Source organism: Saccopteryx leptura, chromosome 5, assembly GCF_036850995.1.
Source record: "Saccopteryx leptura isolate mSacLep1 chromosome 5, mSacLep1_pri_phased_curated, whole genome shotgun sequence".
Taxonomy (NCBI): Eukaryota; Metazoa; Chordata; class Mammalia; order Chiroptera; family Emballonuridae; genus Saccopteryx; species Saccopteryx leptura.
The window spans coordinates 205,806,226-205,828,061 of record NC_089507.1 but is presented as its reverse complement, the minus strand read 5'-3'; the positions used below and the strand labels follow the sequence as shown (position 1 = coordinate 205,828,061).

The 21,836-nt window shown below is 51.2% G+C and overlaps 1 protein-coding gene across 1 annotated transcript in view; it reads right to left on the bottom strand.

Moving 5' to 3' along the window:
• Positions 1 to 21,836, bottom strand: part of JPH2 (junctophilin 2) — a 58,370-nt gene that overhangs the window by 3,427 nt on the left and 33,107 nt on the right. The window contains exons 3-4 of the mRNA XM_066387736.1: positions 2,226 to 2,344; positions 510 to 1,228 (exon numbers count right to left, since the gene is read on the bottom strand). Of these exons, the coding sequence (XP_066243833.1) occupies positions 510 to 1,228; positions 2,226 to 2,344 (838 nt within the window). The remainder of the gene's footprint in view (positions 1 to 509; positions 1,229 to 2,225; positions 2,345 to 21,836) is intronic.

The following is a 21,836-nucleotide window of genomic DNA, read 5'->3' as shown; positions in this document are numbered from 1 at the left end:
ACGAATTCCTCTGGGGCCACGTTCATCAGTCCCAGGAGCCTAACTGCATTCTGGGCTGCAATTCCTAGCTTCCGACTGCCTATCACAAGCCTAGAGATCTAGGACCCAAGCCTTGGTGGGCCCTTCCTCCACCCCCCAGGAAGCCCTCCCTGCTATACTTTGTAGCAGATGTTGCTGGTGCCCAAGCAGGATCCCCTTGACCCTGCAGGTGCACCCCTACCCCCCACCCCCTACCCCCGCTGCCCCCTGCTGACCAGAGAGCAGATACCAAGGACAGCCTCCCCCCACCCCCATCCCACCCCACTGTGGACAGATGCTGTGTAATACTATGGCCCAAGTTTACTGGGATCAGGCTGCATGTGACTACGGCCCATCCCCGCTGGGGTTTCCCCCTGCTCAATCCTGTGCCCTCACCAGCCCCACCAAACCACCCACATCGAGTCCTGCCTGCAGCTTAACCGAGTGCAGGGACCCGGACCTTGGACACAGCCTTCTGCCAACAGCCTCACCTCCTCCACTTCCACCTCCGCCACCAGCGCTGCCTCCTTCCGAGACTTCTTCTTGGCCCCAGCCTTGGTCAGCCCGCGGGCCTCAGTCTTGCGGGCCTTGGCTTTGGGCTCGGGCTTGGAGACGATGGGCTTGGGCTCCAGCTTGGCGGGGGTCTCCGGTGCGGGCTCGGGGGCCGGAAACGTGGGGACCTGCACCGTGGCGGCGGCGGTCGGGGACACGAGCACGGAGTCGGACGCGGAGACCTCGGGCAAGGGCTCCTCGTCGCCGTCGCCGGGCGGCGGCGTGGAGGGGGCAGTGCGGACGGCGTAGCTGTGGTAGCCCTGGTACAGCGCCACCTCCGGCTCCTGCGCCGGCGCGGGCGGCACCTGCAGCGCCTCGATGGCCATGTGCTCGGTGGCGGGACGCGCTGGGGTGCGGCGGCCATCGGACGGTGTAGCGGGCCGGCTGCCCTCGGCGCCGGGGTCCCCGTTCCAGGCGCCGGGACTCAGCAGGCCGTCCTTGGTCGCCGCCGGGCGGGGCCGCTTGGGCTGCGGGGGTGTCCCGGCCGGCGACGGGGGGGCACCCTCGGGCCGAGGGGTTTCGCGCTCGTGCAGCTGCGGGCTCTCGCGGGGCCGCTCCGGGAGGGCAGCGGCGCCGGGGACCCGGTCGGGGGGCTCCAGCAGGCTCTCCGAGTTCTCCAGGATCTCCTGCAGCAGCCGGCGCTTCTGGTACTCCGGACCTGCAGGGACAACAGCGGGAGCACGGGTTCGAATCCCAGTCCCGCCACTGGGTGGTCCTGGGCAGCCGCTTAACCTTCGCGAGCCTCCTGTTTACCCAGCCAGCGCTTAAACAACACCTGCCGTGTGCCCGCGCTGTGTGAAGCATTTCCAAATATGAACTCCCTTCATGGTTTCCATAACCCTGTGAGGTCGATGCCATTCACCTCCATTTTACAGACGAAGACAGGGAGGCTCAGAGAGCTGAAACCACTTGCCCGGTCACCCAGCTGACGCACAGCCAGGACTAGCACCCAGGGAACTTGGTTTCAGACTTTGTGCTCTTAACGGTGACAGTGGTCTCTTTCCATTCCTTTACTGCAAAAACTGGCCTAATCGTACCTATTTCATAAATACTAATAAAACGACTAACTGGGTGAAAAAATGCAGGGCCTGTCCCACACACGGTCACAGCTCTTGCAATGACTGAGGCAAGGGCAGCCAGCCCAAGGGCATGTCAGTCTTCCTGGGACCAGCAGGGGGAGCGCTGGGACAGAAGAGACAGCCTCCCAGGCCCAGTTCTCTGTTCCAAGCTTTTTCATTTAGTTAGTTTATCCCTGGTCTCCTTGCTGCAACCAGAATGATGTTTAGAAAACAAATCCAATCATGACACTCACCTTAACCCCCTTCATGTAGAGAACAACAATGTCCCACCCTGAGGGGCCCCCACCACTCTAAGTGAAAGGTCCATATCAGAAGACCTCCTTACCCTGCAGCCTTATTTCTCAGGACAAAGAGACAACACTGGGGGCCTCTCATACTGCCATGATCTCAGCATGGGCCCCCTGTCACACTGTCCCATGCCTGCACCATGCCCCACAGGTCCTAGAACTTACAGGCAATCATGAACCTACATGGGCATCTCAACTTTCCAGCAAGCCAAGAAAAAGAAAAGTGTCCCCCCCCCCAGGGACCTCCCCCCACCGTGGCCTGCCTGTCCCCTCCCTCGGCTGGCCCTACCTGGCTGGTAGAAGTCTGGAGCCAGCTCCCTGGCCAAACTGCGGGCAATGTTGGACTCCTGGTTGGCAGCCAGGGCGGCCTGTTCTGCGGCCTCAGCTTTGGCCTTGGCGTGGCTTGTCCTAAGAGACAACAGGATGGAAACTCAGGATCCCTCCAGAGAACCAGCCCTCTGCCCTTCTCATAAAGTGACACCCTGGACAGGCAGTCTACTCAACAGCGAGTTCAAGCTCAGAACCATCTGATTTCCAAGCTTCTGCCATAATAATGTCTACAGTAGGAGACAAGTTTTTTAAAAAAAAAAAAAACTTTTTTGATTTTGTTTATTCATTTTTAGAGTGAGAGAGGAGAGAGAGAGAGAGAGAGAAGGGAGGGAGAAGCAGGAAGCGTCAACTCCTATATGTGTCTTGATCAGGCAAGCCCAGGGTTTCAAACCCACGACCTCAGCGTTCCAGGTTGATGGATGCTTTATCCACTGCGCCACCACAAGTCAGGCAGGAGAGCCCGTTTTACTGAATGAAAGCATACATAAATGAACGCACACATGCGCATGTATATAGGCAGCAGGGCAGCACAGGGAGCGGTTAAGGGCATGGCTTGGCAGCCAGCAGCCCGGAGTTCTAACTATGGCTCTGCCAAGCCTGGGCTCAGGTTGAGGCAAAGGAGGCATTTACCTTAGGCTCTAAATTTAGGGGGATGCCAGAACCACCTTGGTAATCCAGATTAATAATATTTTAATGCAATATTTTTAAAAGTCAAAATACATGTTAAAAATCCTTGACAAATAAGTTCTGAACTAATTGCAATGAAGATTGGATCAGACCCCGCACTCGCATGAGCGGCCTTGCTCTCTCCACCCTTGTCCCAACCCCACTGGGGCTCTAGGACCTTGGGTGAGTGGTTTTGCCTCTCTGTGCCTCAGTTTCTTCATTGGTGGGATGCTAATTCTCCCCTCTTGGAGTTGCTGTGAAAACTGAGAGGCAGCAGATGAAAGGGTGTTGCCCAGGATGGGGCTGAGTGGTGACGGTGATGGTGATGATGGTGATGATGGCAGTGGCGGAGGGGGAGGAGGAGGGGGAGGAGGAGGAGGAGGGAGACATCTGTGACATCAAAACTGAGTGTGGTACATGCATTTCCCCAGGCTCCTGTCTGTCTGTCCACGGTGTGTGTGATCAAAGTTCTGATCTTTTCAGAGACACTTCGCTGGAAACCTGAAACCCCAGGTGGGGGGAGCGGAGAAGGCTGGGCAAACCTTCCAACTGAGAAAATGTCCTTTTTTGGTAATGAAGCTGGGTGAGGCTTTTCCTGCTGCTCTGGGACTCTGCTGCAGGACTCCTTGGCGGATGTGGCAGCCTTCACACGGAGCCCTGTTAGATTCTGGGGGGTTCCTCTGTGGACGCTCCACGGCGTCCGAACAGGGGTTGAGAGCGGGGTGGCCACACAGCACGATCCTTGCCCATGTCCATCAGTCTGGCCAACTGAACTCTATCAGCCCCGGGTTTCAGGTATGGCTCCCCAGCGCCCCGGCCTTTGAGCCAGGAACCCCGGTGTCCTCCTGCACCCGCCTTCCTCGTCTACTTTCAATATCTGCAGCCATTGGTCACCACCTCTTGTCTCTTCTGCTCCCTCTGTGGCTCTCCCACAGCTCCATCCTTCTGTCGCCCCACCCCCACCCCATCCCTGCCTCCAGGCCTGCTCCCTACCGATTGCACACAGTGGCACCCTGAGTTGCGGTGTGGTGAGCCTGGTTAACCCATACAGCCAACGGCTTCACCTGTTACTTAAAATCTTCGCAAGGCTTCCTATACATTACTCAGCATGGCCTTCAGCGCCCCCCAGGTCCTGGGCCGGAGGCAGTCTCGATGGGCTGTATCTGGCAGCTGGGGAGGGGGGGCAGGCGGAACTGCTGTTACCCAGAGGGTCTTGCTTCTAGTTCAGTACCCCTCACCATATGGTGCACCTCCCCCCCCAGCCCCCTCATCGCCTGGGAGCTTGTTGGAAATACAGATTCCTGAGGTCTACCCCAGACCTACTGAGTCAGAATTTCTGGGGGAGAAGCCCAGGAATCTGTGTTTTATAAGCCCTCAGGTGCTCCTACTACTCACTGACGTTGGATAACGTTGAAGAAGCATGTGCTAGACTGACGGAACACGCAGCTCTATCTTGGGCAGTTCCCTGCCTGCTCAACTCCCAGGGAGCCTTGAGTGTTTCTCTTTAAGCACCAGAATCACACACACACTGGGGAGTCCAGGTCTGGCTAGGCAAATGCAGGAACCATTTCTTCTCTGATCAGTCAGGGTGCCTGGGCTGACGCCTCTGGGGGGAAGGCTCTGGCCCTGCTGGGGTTGGGGGGAGGGGGCGGGAGGAGCAGTAACTGGGGCAGGGGGCGGGGCAGGGATCAGTCACTCGTCTTGATTTCATTCGGATTATCTTTCTTATCTTTCGTCAGCAGGGTTAAAAATAAGGCTGGTGGTTCAGGGATAGGGGCAGGGTCTGAACCCCTTGGAAGCACTTCTGAGAGCATCTACCCCCTCGCCTCCTTTTCCCACCCCCAGGCCCCCTAAGTGTCCCACTAATAGCCAGCCTTGCAGCCCAATTGTCTCCCCCAGGCACCGATGGCTTCTCTGGGCCAAAGGGACCAGCCACCAGACTTAGCCCTGCCATCACGCCTTTGCCAGGGCAGTTCTCCATCCTGGAATGCTCTTTCCCCTCCGGTCACCTCCCAGCGCTGAAGGCCAGCTCAAGACCTTTCTAAGTATGGGTTCATTCATTTAATACAACCTCACAGAGTGCCTGCTACGTGCCTAGTAGACACTGTTCTGGGCATCAAAGAAATCCCTGTAGAATTCCCATTGTTCTGCAGAGAGGGGCCAGCCAGCAAATCATGTTGGCAGACCGAATCCAGCCCGCTGCCTGTTTTATACTGCCTGCGCAATAATAATGGTTGTTGTTGTTTTTTAGTCATTGCTACCTTTTTTTTGTTTTTGTTTTTAGATTTTATTTATTCATTTTTATTAGAGAGAGAGGAGAAAGAGAGAGAGAGGAAGAGAGAGAGAGAACAGGGGGAGGAGCAGGAAGCATCAACTCCCATATGTGCCTTGACCAGGCAAGCCCAGGGTTTCGAACTGGTGACCTCAGTGTTCCAGGTCGACGCTTTATCCACTGCGCCACCACAGGTCAGGCCGCGATAATAATGGTTTTTATATTTTTAAACCATTGGGGAAAAAAACCCACAAAGTAATATTTTCTTACATGTGAAAATGATATGAAATTCAAATTTCAGTGTCCATATACAGTTTCATTGGAAGAAATCCACACCCATTTGTTTATGTATTGTCTAGAGTTGCCACAGAGACTGGACGACTAGCCAGGCTCAAAATATTTAGTCTGGACCTTACAGAAAACTTTTGTCAACCCCTGTTCCAATGTATCCACTCAACAGCTGCCTCCTCTGCTACTATTATTAATAATAATAATCTGTTATTTGTGGAATACTTTGTGCCCAGCTCTGGGCTATAGCTGCATTTGCACAGATAACCTCAGAGAGGTTGAGTCACTTTCTCCAGGTCACACAGCTAGAGAGTGAAGCTGCCTAAGCTCTTACCCATTACACCAAGCCCTCTTGCCACCAACTCTGGCCAAGTTCTCCATGTGCTGGGACCAGGGGTAGGGATGAAGAGGACCCAGCAGCCTGCTGCATCCCTACCAAGTCAACCATATGACTCTAAAATCAATGGACGAACAGGGTCGTGGAGCAAAGCCTCTAGACCACATAGAGGAGTGGCTAAGAGGGGCCCCAGGTTGCCTGCGTGCAGGTCCGGACCCTGCTTCTTAAATCCTTGGGTAAATCTGAGTTCACTGAGTCCCAGTCTCTGCATCTGTAAAGTAGGGATAATAACAGCACCGACCTGGGTGAAATGCTCTAAGAAATAAATGAACGAACAATCATATGGTCCCTAGAACAGTGGCCGGGACACAGGAAGTGCATGTTAATAAAATATATAGCCTGGCCTGTGGTGGCACAGTGGATAGGGTGTTGACCTGGAATGCTGAGATCACCGGTTCAAAACCCTGGGTTTGCCCTGTCAAGTCACATACAACAGCAATCAATGAGCAACTAAAGTGAAACAGTTATGAGTTGATACTTCTTGCACTCCTCCCTCCTCTCTCTGTGAAAGCAATACATTTTTTAAAAAAAATAACCAGCACAGTTTCTCGGAGAAGACTCAAAGAAAATCCTGAATGTACTCAATGCCACTGATCTGCTCACTTTAAAATTAGAAGAAAAAAAAATCCTTCAGAACAAGTTGTCCATGGCAGCTTTGGAGGACAGAGGCAGATAATCTGCAGGCTGCAGGGGTGCTTGGCAGGGACAGTGCTGCAAGCGTCTTCCTGAGATGGGGATGCTTCAGATGCCACTGCCCTGCCCTCTCCCGAAATAGTCCCTCACCCTGGCTCTGGCTGGCGTGGCCGTTTTCCCCCGAACAACCAGGGTCAGAGTAAACCCGAGGAGGAGCCACAACTGGGTGGCTAGCCACCCTACGTCCCCAAGGATGCAGGCAAGGGCCCACTTAGGAAGCCCTGACTGATAAGACCTTCCTCCCACCCCACCCCCGGGCTCCATTTGGCAAATGTGTGCTAAGTCCCTGCCCAGAAGGCCCTCACCAGGAGGGTTAAGGGCACAAGCTCAAATCTAAATTGTGGCACCAGGCCCTGGCCGGTTGGCTCAGCGGTAGAGCGTCGGCCTGGTGTGCGGGGGACCCGGGTTCGATTCCCGGCCGGGGCACATAGGAGAAGCGCCCATCTGCTTCTCCACCCCTCCCCCTCTCCTTCCTCTCTGTCACTCTCTTCCCCTCCCGCAGCCGAGGCTCCATTGGAGCAAAGATGGCCCGGGCGCTGGGGATGGCTCCTTGGCCACTGCCCCAGGCGCTAGAGTGGCTCTGGTCGTGGCCTAGCGACGCCCCGGAGGGGCAGAGCATCGCCCCTGGTGGGCGTGCCGGGTGGATCCCGGTCGGGCGCATGCGGGAGTCTGTCTGACTGTCTCTCCCTGTTTCCAGCTTCAGAAAAATACAAAAAATAAATAAATAAATAAATAAATAAATCGTGGCACCATCTGATCTTTGCGCTCTGGCCTCAGTTTCCTCAACTGTGAAATGGGGACAAAATGTTTAGCATAAACTGAGCACTTAACAAATATTAGCTATTGTTATCATTACAGTTTTTGTTATTATTGTAACAATGCTTACCAGCAATTCCCTTCCAAAATTCTATGGACTGCCAACAAATTAGGATGTAAATAGGCATTCTTGTAGAAGGATATGTCATCTAAACATTGTTTCAAGGTTCACCGGTGTTGTAGCATGTATCAGTACTTCATACCTGTCTATTACCAAATAATGTCCCATTTTGTGATAAACTATATTTAGTTAATTAACCTATTTATCAGCTGATGAACATTTGGTTTCTTTCCACATTTTGGTTACTGTGAATAATACTGCTGTAGGCATTTGTGTACAAGTTTTTGTGTGGACACGTTTTCACTTCTCTTGGGTATAAACCTAGGAGCAGAATTGCTGGGTCATACGCCAAATCTATGCATCACCTTTTGAAGAATTGCCCGCCTGGTTCCAAGTGACTGTACCATTTTTCAGTCCCTTCAGTGATATTCAGCATTCCATTCTCTCCACATTCTCACTAACACCTTTTTTATTTCAGTCATACCAGGGACCTGCGAGGTGGTTTTGACTAGCACTTCCCAGACAGCTAATGCTATTGAGCATCTTTTTATGTACTTAATGGCCGTATATATGTCTTCATAGAAATGTCTATTCAGATTCTTGCCTATTTTTAACTGGTTTTATTTTGTCTTTTTATTATTGAGTTGTAAATGTTCTTTATATATTCTTGATGCAAGTCCCCCTATCAGATACATAATATGCAAATCTTTTTCTCATTCTGTGGGTTGTCTTTTCACTTTCTTGATCATGTTCGTTGAAGTGTTAAAAGTTTTTATGTTTAATGAAGTTCAATTGATCAATTTTTCCTTTTACTGCCTGTGCTTTTGGTGTCATAGCTAAGAAGGCTTTTCTTAACTCAAGGTCATACAGTTGACCTCTGTGTTTTCTTCTAAGAGTTTTATTGTTTTAGTTCTTATATTTAGGTTTATGACCATTGCTTCTAATAAGAAAAAATAGGAAATAGAGCCCTGGCTGAGTAACTCAGTTGGTTAGAACATAGTCCCGATATGTCAAGGTTGTGGGTTTGATCCCCAGTCAGGGCACATATGGGAAGTAACAAAGGAATGCACATAAATGGAACAACAAATCAATGTCTCTCTCTCTCTGTGTCTGTCTCTTTCTACACTCAATCAATTTTTCTTATGTGAAATAATTTAAGGGTTTATACTGCCGTATGAAGTAGGTACCACAAGCATTTCACAGAAGAGGAAACTGAGACACAGAGAGGTTACGCCATTTACGTATTATTATTATAACGAACATTGAGCCAGACATGCCTCCGGCTCTGGAAGGATGTACTCCGTAGGAGAGATAAGACAAAGTGAAAAGTTTCACAGCAGAACAGACAGAAGGCCACATGGCAGGAGAAAGTCCATCTGGTGGGGTACATGTTCGTAATTTGTATTTTGTTATTTTTATATTATATGTTATAAATATAAGTATATAAAATATGTCATTGAAAAATTGAAAATTTTAAAAGAAAACCCGCTGTCATAATTCTGGTATTTCAAAGGGGTGACTTACATAAATTCTCAGTTCTTTGATGTTTTTCATCTGTAAACTGAGGATATGAATAGCCCCTGCCTCACAGGTTGTTGGAATTATAGAGCAAATTAAATTGTACATAAAGTTGCCTGACCAGGCGGTGGCGCAGTGGATAGAGCGTCGGACTGGGATGCAAAGGACCCAGGTTCGAGACCCTGAGCTCGACAGCTTGAGCGCAGGCTCAACTGGTTTGAGCAAAAGCTCACCAGCTTGAACCCAGGGTCGCTGGCTCCAGCAAGGGGTTACTCGGTCTGCTGAAGGCTCACGGTCAAGGCACATACGAGAAAGCAATCAATGAACAACTAAGGTGTTGCAATGTGCAATGAAAAACTAATGATTGATGCTTCTCATCTCTCTCAGTTCCTGTCTGTCTGTCCCTGTCTATCCCTCTCTTTGACTCACTCTGTTTCTGTAATAAATAAATTAATTAATTTTAAATTGTAATAAAGCATTTTTTTTATTTATTCATTTTAGAGAGGAGAGAGGGGGGGTGAGAGAGGAGAGAGAGAGAGAGAAAGGGGGGAGGAGCAGGAAGCATCAACTTCCATATGTGCTTTGACCAGACAAGTGCAGGGTTTTGAACCGGTGACCTCAGTGCTCCCAGGTCAACGCTTTATCCACTGTGCCACCAGAGGTCAGGCCATAAAGCATTTTAAAACAGGGCCAGCACATAGTAAGCTCTGTGTGAGTGTTTAAAAAATTTAGAGGCCCTGGACAGTTGGCTCAGCGTTAGAGCGTTGGCCTGGCGTGCAGGGGACCCGGGTTCGATTCCCGGCCAGGGCACATAGGAGAAGCGCCCGTTTGCTTCTCCACCCCCCCCCTCCTTCCTCTCTGTCTCTCTCTTCCCCTCCCACAGCTGGGGCTCCATTGGAGCAAAGATGGCTCGGGCGCTGGGGATGGCTCCTTGGCCTCTGCCCCAGGCGCTAGAGTGGCTCTGGTCGCGGCAGAGCGATGCCCCGGAGGGGCAGAGCATCGCCCCCTGGTGGGCAGAGCATCGCCCCTGGTGGGCGTGCCGGGTGGATCCCGGTCAGGCGCATGAGGGAGTCTGTCTGACTGTCTCTCCCCATTTCCAGCTTCAGAAAAATACAAAAAAAAAAAATTAATTAATTAATTAATAAAATTAAAAATTTAGAAAGGGGATTTGTTCTCGTCGGAGTGGAGGACATGGGTGCTGAGTCTGGGCAGCTGTGCCACCTCCTCAGGCCCTATGTAGAACTCCTACCTTGGAAGTGCAGGTCCCCAGGCCATGGAGGTGACCTCTTTGGTGACCCTTCTCCTTTTTGTGTGTGTGTATTTTTCCAAAGTTAGAAGTGGTAGGCAGTCAGATAGACTCCCACATATGCCTGACCAGGATCCACCCGGCATGCCCACCAGGGGGCGATGCTCTGCCCATCTGGGCCATTGCTCTGTTGCAACCTGAACCATTCTAGTGCCTGAGGCAGAAGCCATGGAGGGCCAACTTTGCTCCAATGGAGCCTTGGCTGCGGGAGGGGAAGAGAGAGATAGAGAGAAAGGAGGGGGGAGGGGTGGAGAAGCAGATGGGTACTTGTCCTGTGTGCCTTGACCAGGAATTGAACCCGGGACTTCCACATACTTGGCCGACACTCTACCTACCACTGAGCATCACTCTGGCTGGGAGGACTCCTCCACATGTGACTGAGTGTGACCTCCACCCCAGCCTAGAAAGGTGAAAGCAAAGTAACAGAGTCTCTGTTTACTGAGTGCTTGCTGTGTGTCAGACACCTGACCTATGTGGTCAGCTAAATAATGGCCCCCAAAATATCCAGGCCCTAACCCCTGGAACCTGTAAATGTGACCTTTATGACAAAAGAGGCTGTACAGACGTGATTTAAATTAAGGATCACCAGATGCAGGGATTATCCCGGATTATATCAGCAAGCCCCAAATGGAATCACAGTGTTCTTAGAAGAGGAAGCTGGAAGGAGATGTGACAATAGAAGAGAGGGTGATGTGAGGATGGAAGTGGAGGCTGGGGCAATAAAGCTTTAAAGATGGGGGGAGGGGCCACAAGCCAAGGAATGGGAGTGGCCACTAAAAGGCTGAAGAGGATTGGGTTCTTTTATCAGAGCTTCCAGAATCAACCCTACCAACATCTTGACTTTAGCCTGGTGAAACTGATTTCAGACTTCTGTCCTCCAGAACCGTAAGAAAATACATTTCTGTCCTTTTTAAGCCACCAAATTTGTGGTGATTTGTTATGGCTACAACAGGAGACTAAAGCCACCTGTGTGGTCTCATGGCATCCTCAAGACAGCCCACTTTACAGGAGAAGAAACAAAGGCTCAGAAAAACGTCTGCCGGAGGCTCACAGCTAGTAAGTGCCAGAGCCAGCTGGCACGTGAATCCAGGTCTGTCTGGCCCCAAAGCCTTGGCTGACCCCTGCACCATGCATCTGCTACGCTGCTTCAGTTCAAGCGCGCTTTCCAGAAAGGCCCAGCAGCTGGGACTGGCCACCACCCAGCCGGGGGCATTGTGAGGCCCTGCTGTTCTGCATCCCAGCCTTCATCCTGCCCATCTGAGAGAGGGCCCAGGCTAGTGGTTACCAGCAGCGATGCCCCCTACTTCCCTGGAGAAAGGCTAGTTCATTGGGGCCTGAGAATCGCCTGGAGGACGACATGTGACAAAGATCTGGCTGCACTTTGGCAAACAGTAAAAATCAGGAGGGGCCTGACCTGTGGTGGCGCAGCGGATAAAGCATCGACCTGGTACGCTGAGGTTGCTGGTTTGAAACCCTGGTTTTACCAGAACAAGGCACATATAGGAAGCAACTATATACTGCAAAGTAGATGCTTTCTATTTCTCTCCCCTTTTTCTTTCTTTCTTTATTTATTTTTTGTATTTTTCTGAAGCTGGAAACGGGGAGAGACAGTCAGACAGACTCCCGCATGCGCCTGACCGGGATCCACCCGGCACGCCCACCAGGGGGCGACGCTCTGCCCACCAGGGGGCGATGCTCTGCCCCTCCAGGGCATCACTCTGTTGCGACCAGAGCCACCCTAGCGCCTGGGACAGAGGCCAAGGAGCCATCCCCAGCACCCGGGCCATCTTTGCTCCAATGGAGCCTTGGCTGCGGGAGGGGAAGAGAGAGACAGAGAGGAAGGAGAGGGGGAGGGGTGGAGAAGCAGATGGGCGCTTTTCCTGTGTGCCCTGGCCGGGAATCGAATCCGGGACTTCTGCACGCCAGGCCGACGCTCTACCACTGAGCCAACCAGCCAGGGCCGGGCCCTAGGGACATTCTTGTCTAACCCCTGCTACTCCTGCAGGAAGAAGGCAAGAACTAGGTTAAGACTCGGGTTTCCTGAGCTGGTCCTGCTCTATCCGACGCTCTCTAATGCCTTCTTGGAGCTGAAAGGCGTGACTGAATGTAGGCATTGGGATGATATTAAAAATATCTAGCAACTGCTATGGTGGGGGGAGGAACCAACCAACAAAAATGGAGTGGAGGCCCCTCCTGTGCCATGTGGTTAACCAGCTGCTGAGTCCTGGGAAGTCCAGGTCCTGAGCAAGAGGCCAGGTGAACAGGGCAGTAATGGCCTGAGGGGAGCACTTACGGGCTCAGGGACGCTGCTGGTCACAAAGTGGTACAAACGGGAGCATTTCAGACCTCTAACAACTGGCATGACGTTACTGGAATGTCCAGTAGGATACCAGCTCTGGATTTAAAACCTTCCTTCTTATGCCCCATCTGGTCCCGGAAGCCTTTCCTGGAAGCCACCCCCAGTAAGTTTGATCTGGACCCTTTGCCTAGGAGTCGCCCTCTTCAGACGGCCACGACTGTCACTGTGCTCCAAGAGGGGACAGAGCCTGCTGGAGACTGGTCTCACCTTTTGCCCACTCTGCTCCTTGGGTCCAACCAGCCAGGAGGATGCGAATCCTCCAGGGCCCATCACCATCATTACTAAGCAATACCTGCTCCAGACACGGTGCTAAGACATTGTCTGTCTTATCTCATTTAGTTCCCACAGTATTCCCTAAGGCAGATATCACTATCAGTTCCCAGTTTACAGATGAGAAAACTGAGAGTGAAACGCGTATGTAAACCATCCTACTCACACAGCCCATAAAGGGAGAAAGCCAGGAATTACAGTGCAGCTAACACCAAAGGAGAAGACAGAAGCAATTAGTGCTGGAGTCAGACGGCCTGGTTTCAAACCCCAGCTCCCCCACTTCCAAGTTGTGTGACCTTTGTCAAGTCATGGAACCTCTGCAAATCTGTTTCCTTATCTGTAAAATGGGTGAATAATAGCTCTTGGCTACGGCTAAAATTATTGCAAGGATCTGTGGCATGTGAGGTGTATATTCATTCAATCATGACAAGTATTTACTAAGCACCTACTGTGTGCCAGGTTCTGAGCTAGATCTGGGGGTAGAGCAGTGAACAGGGGACACTCATCTCCTGGAGCTTTATAGACTAGCCTGGCATGGTGCCCTGCACATTGTAGGTACCCCATGAATGGTAGCTACTATTTTTGTTATTATTACTTAAGTGATTTTTTTCTCTCCAGGGGTTGAACTTCCTTGAACTTCCCACCCTGGGGGTTCGGGTCTGTTGGGATGGCCTGCCCCAGAGAGCCCACTGAGTTGGCTTGGGACGTGCACCCCCACCTCGCCCCACCCTGCCCGTGAGCCAGCCTGCAATGGCATCCCACAGGCCCGAGTCAGCAGACATCTCCTGCCTAAATAAGGACAAGACTCCCAGGAAAGATCTCCAAGAGCCCGAGGAATGTGACAGCTGAGGCCGCCCTGCCAGCTCCCGCCCCCGCCTCCGGCCCCTCCCCAGGTGGTGCTCCACTGCGCATTCCAGCTTTCCCCAGAACAGCCCCCCGGTGTCCCTGAGCCCCCACCCCACTCCGGCTGCCCTGAAAACTGATAAGGAGCCTTGGGCAGGAATTCCGGGCAGCTGCATCTGCTCCTGGGGGCTGGCATCCCATCCCTGGGGCCACAGGGCGGGAAGGAGAACCGCAAGGAGGGGCCGCAGCAGCCCAGCCCCGGAAAACCTGCAGCCCTCGGTTAGAAGAGCATTTCCAGAGGTTTCATTTGGCCCCAGGAGCTATGCCAGGCATGAGGTCTGCTCAGGAGACTCCGACCCCTGCTGCTGTCTTCTGTCACAAAACCATGTCACAGCAGTCACTACTGGGATAAGTCCATGGCTCCTGGTGAGGTGGGGAGGAGAAGACACATCTAGCGCCAGACATAGGGTCAGGAAAGGCCTCGGAGAAAAGTTCTTACTGAGGTCGTGGTTGAGCGAGAGAACTCTGGCACCAGATGGCCTGGGTTCAAATCCTAGCCCTGCTTCTTCCTGGCTGTGTGACCTTAAGCTAGCCACTTCACTGCTCTGTGCCTCCATTTCCCCACCTGTGAAATGCAAGAATAATAGCGCCCACTTTGTAGGGTTAGGTGGGTTAAATGAATTGGTATTTGCAAAGTGTTTAGAGCAGTAAGACAGTTGGTCCAGGCACATGGGCCTGTGGTCATCCCAGGCCTGACCACACGAAACCAGGCTTAGCCAACTGAGGCTGATCAGCAACTGCATCTGGCGACTGCGTCTGGCATTTTTGTGAACCCTGCAGCGGTGAGCACCGCACTCCACATAGTAGGTACACACAAGGGCTGTTAAGGTTTTGTTTTCTTTAAATATGTCCTTCAGATTTCCCAGGAAAAATATGTAACGCTTACAATGAAGACATTAAAAACTGAGACCTGAGCTAGAGGCCAAGGAAAAGTCAAAGATTTTAATGCATTAATGAAGAGATATTTATTGAGCTCTTTATGTGGACCTGTGCCCGGGCGCTGGGATGGCAGACTGATGGGAAGGGGAAAGAGCTGTCTGAGGGAACAAAATAAAGAAGTAACAGATTCCATTCTGGGTGGCCAACCATGGTGGGTCGGATCAAGGGGATGGATTTGGAGACAGGGCCAGAGACATAGTATAGACACCATGGGGGGGGGGGGTCAGGTCATGGGTGGGCCTAAGGGATGTGTCAATCAATGGGAACAGATCAAATGGGTAGAGGGCACTGTGGGGAAGGGCATGGGGAACAGCATGAGCAAAGGCAGAGAAGTGGGAAAAGGGGACATGTGGGCAGGGAAGGGCATGTCACAATGGCTAAGAACCATTTCCAGGGACCAGATGCCAGGGTCCAAGTCCCATCTCCACCCCTTGTGTACCAGCTGACCTCTGACAATTCATGTGACTCTACTTCTCCTCGCTTCCCGCAGCAGTAGGATGAAGCTAATGATACCTTCGCCCTTCAGGGTTGCTGGAGAGCAAGTGAGATGTGCCTGTGAAATTCCACTCCGTTTGTGGCATGCTGCCAACGTGAAGGGTAAGGGCCGCATAGAGTGGGTCTATTTTGTTCATTGATGAATCCCCAGCGCCTCGAACAGGGTCTGGGCCATAGTAGGTGCTTAATAAAAATGTGTTGAATGAGTAAGCAGTAGCCATTACTATATCATGATTACTATGCAGTGATAGGCCTGGCCTGGCTGGAGCAGGGGGAAATAGGGAAGACTCTTTTACAGACGAGGAAACGGGCATACACAGGTGTAGGGATCTGCCTGAGGTCACGCTGCTAACAAGTCACAGATCAGGAACTGACTCCCTGGCCAGCTGCTCCAGCCCTATTTCCTTCCATCCTTCTTCCTGCTTGCCTTCTATACGCATTTCCTAGGTGCCTCCCTACCAAGTGTAGGCATATGGCAATGCAACAGGGATATAAAGAGACTTAAAATCAGAATTCTGTCCATAGGAGCGTATAGTGTACTAGAGAAGATCTAGAGGAAAATCCGGTTCAGAATGTGCAGCTTCTAGAATAGGGAGCCCAGAAGTAAAAAGGACCAGGCAAGTTTCCCTGCACTGAGACGTCTGAACTACAGCCTGATGCTGAGTAGAGATGGAGAAATCAAGCCAGGAACTAAGGTTATGTTAGAGCTGCTCATTCACACCCTTACCTACCAAGAGAGCCAATATTATCACATGTTTTCTCAGCTCTGCCTTCAGTGACTGGCACATTGGTAGCTTTAAATCAGCCATAGTGGCAGCATTTACACCACAGCAATTGGAAAACTCCAGGACGCAGGGTTCTTTACCTTTACACACTCCCAGCTCCTCCAAGAGCTATTTAAAAGCACATTACTTCTCAGAATAGACATTAGCTAGAAAATAGTTAACTGTTTCAGCAGATTCAGACCCTTAGGTTTCACCTCCATCCTAGAATTTCTGCAACCGTACCTCCTGCCCACCTTTGAAAAACTGATTACTAGCTCTTTTGATAAAAAAACAACAACAACATCTAGATGTTTGCCATTTCTGACTAGAAGGTCTCCTCTCCCCTATTTATCAGAGGACAATTCTCAGAGTGGGCCTTAGGCAACATCTGAGTGTAAAAAAAAAATAAAACCATCCCCACCCCATACACACACAAATCCTGCAATTTGCTCCTGAAGAAGTTGGGGGAGCTGAAGACAGACCAGCCCCCAAGCAATGTCCAGGTGTTTTCTCTTCTCCCTGTGGGTAGGTAGGTCTTGGGAAAAGACAATCTTATTTTACTTTACAAATTTTATTGATTTGAGAGAGGAAGGGGCAGAGAGAAAGAGAAACATTCATCGGTTCCTGTATGTGTCCTAACCCGGGATCGAACTGGCATCAGGAGGAGGCTCTAACCAATCGAGCTATCTGGCCAGGGCAACAAAGTCTTATTTTCCACATCTGTGTGAGCTGGGCAGTCAGAAAAGAGAGGAAATAAGAGAGCAAAGGCTATTCTAGAGAGAACTGCAGGAACCAATGCACAAAAATGTTTGAAAACACACACACGCAATGAATGTTTTAGAATCAGAAAAGTTCAACCTGGCACTGTCATGAGTGAAAGAAGACATAAGATGGCGGCAGATGATAAATGACCTCAATTGCCACATTGCTAAGTACGGCTGAGACCCCTTAGCAGTTCAATAAACCAGCTCCCTCTTCTTCCTGGGCACGCTCCTAGGCCGTTTCCCAGCATCCCTTGCAGGGAGGCAGGACCATGTGACTGGATTCTAACCAATAGGAAGTGAGAGGACATGACAGTGCCTGACGTCTGGCCTGGCCAATAAAAACCCCCCTATCACACACTTGCGTGCGGTTTCCCTTTTCACTGGCTTGATGCGGAAGAACATGAGACCGTGAAAAACACGTGTTGAAGCCGCCAGAGCCACACCATGGAAGGGGGCTGGGTCTCTCAGGCATTGCTTAGAGGAGAGCCGCCCACAGATGAGGGCAGCCATTTTGAGGGCAGCTTTTTCTTGCGGGAGCGAGAAACACACGTGCAAGTGGTCTGTTCTATAGCTGTGTGTTTGCTTGTTCCCGGCAAACAAATGAACGGACCGAGGAGGATGAGGTAGGTGGCGAGGGTGGTCCTGTGCCCTCCTACCCACTCTGGGCAGCTCCCATTCCGGGGCTCCACCAGCAAGCCTCAGCCGTTTGCCACATGAGGGCAGAGGGAGAGGAGAACTTTTGCTCTCTGTGGACTCGATTTCGAAAGACGCCTGTTAGTCTGAATGCCCTTCCTTCTTTCATAAGAGCCCATCAGACCCACTAATGAGGCAGCCGCTGAGGAGCATTTAGCTAGTGCCTGCTCTGTGCAAGGGCTGCCCAAGCTCAGGCTCCCGTCACCCAGAACTCCTGGGGCACAGGCGCTTCCAAAGGTTGGATTTCCCTTTCGGGGGGGGGGGGTGTCCGGGAGGACAGAGACGAGAAATTGCCTGTCAGGCCAGTATCTCTAAAGTTTGGAATGCTTACCCCTGGGAGGACCAAAAATGACAAGTAGTACCGGGACTCTCATAGGATATCATTGCTCCTTTATATTTTTGTGTGGGTTTTTTTTGGTTTTTGGTTTTTTCCCCGAAGTTAGAAGCAGGGAGGCAGTCAGACAGACTCCTGCATGCGCCTGACCGGGATCCACCCGGCATGCCCACCAGGGGGCGATGCTCTGCCCATCCAGGGCGTGGCTCTATTTCAGCCAGAGCCATTCTAGCGCGAGACCGAGGCCTCGGAGCTATCCTCAGCACCTGGGCCAACTTTGCTCCAATGAAGCCTTGGCTCGGGAGGGGAAGAGAGAGACAGAGAGGAAGGAGAGGGGGAGGGGTGGAGAAGCAGATGGGTGCTTTCCTGTGTGCCCTGGCGGGGAATCGAACCCGGGACATCCACACACCGGGCTGATACTCTACCACTGAGCCAGCCGGCCAGGGCCTTATTGTTCCTTTAAAATGCTAGTTCAACCATCCTGGTTTCATCAATGAGAAAGTTTTATTTATTGAATAGTATTTTTATGTCTTTAAGGAGTCTCTAATATTTCATTTTTTAACAGAGCAGCAAGCAGCCTTGATCTGAGCTTCTGGTGAGTACTGAGGGATGGTTTAATGACGTTGGCTTCATTGTATTATCTTTGAGTGTGTGTTTTCCGGGATTATTTTTTTTGCTAACTTCTCTTTATCTAACACTGATTTCTATTAATAGTAATGAACTAAAGTTCCTTTATAAAAATAAAAAGAGGTTTAATCAAGTTATTTTAACATAGTTAAGGAAATAGTAACCCAGGTGGCACATAGGTATGGTATGGCTCAGGAAGGTACACCAGTGACTGGCATTTGGGAAGTCTGCCTTTGTCCATGCTGGTGCCCCTCTGCCTGCTCTTCCGTGCAGACCTCATTGTGCTGCCTTGGCCTCAGGGCTGAAGTCATCTCCCAAAGAAGCCATGGCAACAGTAGCTACACATGGCCAGGGCGTGGGAAAGGCCAAGCAAGGAGGCAAACCTACGACGGCTGTTTTCCCCAAGGACCAGGCGAAGAGAGCTCAGTGCCCCGGGAAACGGAGACCCTTAGAAGGCAGGCACTTGCCCAAGGTCATTCGGCAGTCAGCGGCAAAGGCCTTCTCGCCCTCATACACTGGATGGGAAGATAAAGTAGGGCGACCCCTACAGAGAGCTTTTGACCAGTAATTGCATTTCAAGGAATTTGTCCTAGAAACATACAAATCCATGGGTGAAATGATGCGTGTACAGCTTTTTTTCTAACAGAGCTAAATTCTGGGAACTGCCCAAACAGTCCTGTTCAACAACAGGGGACTGATTAAATAAATTACGTAAATAAAGGGATGCAAGGCAGGTGGTTAGAAACTGGTGACATTATTTGGAAAGATACGGAACGATCTCTGATATATACACCGTGAAGAGAAAAAAAAGCAAGATTCAGAATAGTATGTTTACAGTAATATGCTACCTTTTATGTAAGAAAGAGGAAAATTGGCATCTAGATGTGCATTTGCTTCTTTTAGGTGGAACCGTGTGAAGTTGCCATGTTGTAGTCAAACATGGTCAAATATTAACAATTTCATAAGGTCTGCCTTAATAGAGGCATAAAATAACTATGGAAGGGAAGAAACTGCAAACGATACTTGCCTGTGTGGTGGGAGGTGGCAACAAGGGAGGACAGGACGATGAGACTTGACATTTTTCTAATTGGGGTTTGGAACCATGTGAATGTGTAACTTACTAAAAATTAAAAGAAAATCCCTGGTGAGGCTGTTCTAGGAGCAGAGACCACCTCCGGGGTGCCTGTGCACAGGCCACGGGCCCCCTGGTGGCACTGTTCTGTGGCCTGGGGTGGGAGGGAGCAGGAGCCCATGCCTGTCCCAGTAGGGCCAGGTGCCTCAGATGTTTGGGGGAGGCAGAAATAAAGTTGGGTAATTAATTGCTCCAGGGAAAAAATAAAGAAAAGAAAAAACAATTAGGGCTCCAGGGTGGCTATTCTGCCACACAATGCTTGTCTCTGTTTGTACCCCAGTGACGGTAATCAGGGAAGAATTCTGCAGGTCTGGAGGCCGGGGACTACCCCAGATTAGCCTCGGACAAATTCCCTTCCAGGGGACCCACTCTGTGGCATTGCTGACCCTCTACCTGGTGGCTCAGAGCTCCTGGCAAGGCCGCAGCAAGCCCCGATGGGGTTACGGTTCTGGCAGCGGGCGGCCGTGACCTTACGGTAATACCTCTTCCCAGATAGGGTTTCACGAGCCAGACCGATGGGAACAGCACTTCAGCAGTAATGTGATAGGATGTGGCTTGGCCCAAGTGGCTTTGGAGATGTGTCCCCACTGCAGCCCGGCCCCCATCCGTGGTCCCTCTCCACACCCCTGCGCCGCAGAAGGAGACAGACGCTCCCAGTGGTGAAGGCAATCCCAGCAGAGTTTTCAGCTGGTCTGGGCTCTCTCTAGGTCTTCATTCAACACCAGAAGGAATTGATGGAGTAGGAGCAATAATACTTATAGTAACAAAAATAGCAGCTGCCACTATCGAGTGATTCCTGTGTGCCAGGCAGTGTGGTTAGTATATTACATGGGTTATCTCATTTTGCCTTCACAGCACCCTTGGCAGTAAGTACTCTACTAATTTCCACCACATTCCACAGTTGGGGAAACCGAGGCTCAGGGAGGTGATGACTTGCCAAAGGAACCAGTGTTGTCTACCCCAAAACCTGTGCTCTTCACCACTAAATGGTGTCTGTGGCTCTGTTTCTCCAACTGGAAAATGAAGAGGGGGAGACATGAAAACAGAGGCTGAGGGAAGGGCCTGGAGAAGTTTAGACTCAAGAAGACTTGGGCCGCTAAGGTCACAATCCTCAAATCTCTGCAGTGACCTCTGGGGCAGACATTGCTAGCTGCTCGCCGATTATCCATTCTCCCCTTCTTCCCCACTGACAGAAGCCCAATCTTGTTTAGGAAAGCAACGTGTCTGGTTAAAAATATTCACCTCTTGGACTCCTTGCATCTGAGGAAGAGCATGAGCTATACACCCCTGGGTGGCTTTACTTCCCTTAAAGAGGCTGCATTTCAACCTCTGCCCTGGAACGGAGAGGTGAGGCAAGGGATACAGGAGCCATATTTAGGAAAAAGAACAGAAGCCACACTCTAGGGAGAGCAGAGGGGAAAGACAGGTGGAGGTGAGCCCCTAAGGGCATCGTGGAGCTGCCTCTCTGATCTTATGAGAAGATGATCCCAGTGGCCAAGACACTGGGCGGGTTCTGTTCCCTACAGCTGACCGCAGTTCTAGCAGACACGGTTCCCGAGGGCAGAACAGGGACCAAGGCTTAGAAGCTACAAAGAGGCAGAGCATTCTTCTGGTTTTAGCAAACCCAAAAGTCAAAGCTGTCCTAAGTCAGCCTGGAGTGTCTCAAGAGGTGGTGAGTTTCCCGTGCCTGGAGATCGAGAAGTAGTGACTGGAGGCCCGTTTGGCAGGGATGCTGGGAAAGGCATCCTGACATTGTCTGGGGCTGGCCCAAATGGCCTTGCGTGCTTTAATCATACCCACTTTGGGAGGTGAAGAAAGGACCCCAGGACGTGTGCCCAGTTATGCGTGGGCAAAGTTGTTGCCCTACAATGAATGACCTGCAGGCATGTCCGCTAGGATTCTGAGCAATGAGGGAAATGGTCTATATCTGTGCCGTCCAATATGATGGCTGTCAGGCACTTGACACGTGGCTACTGCAACTGAAGAATGAAACTTTAACTTAAATTAACTTCAATTTAAATTGCTCCATAGGCTAGAGGCTCCCCCACTGGCAGTGATCAGTCCCTGCCCCACCCCACACTCTCTGAGCTCTTCTAGTGTCCTGTCTCAGTCCACATCAGCCACGCCCGTCCCCCTGCTGTTCCTAGAGCATTCTAGGCACATGGCCACCTGGGAGCTTTCTCCTTGCTCTGCCCTCTTTGGGGCTGCTCTTACCCCAGATAGCCCCTTGATTAACTCTCAACTCCTCGTGTCACTTTCTCGAGGAAGCCTAC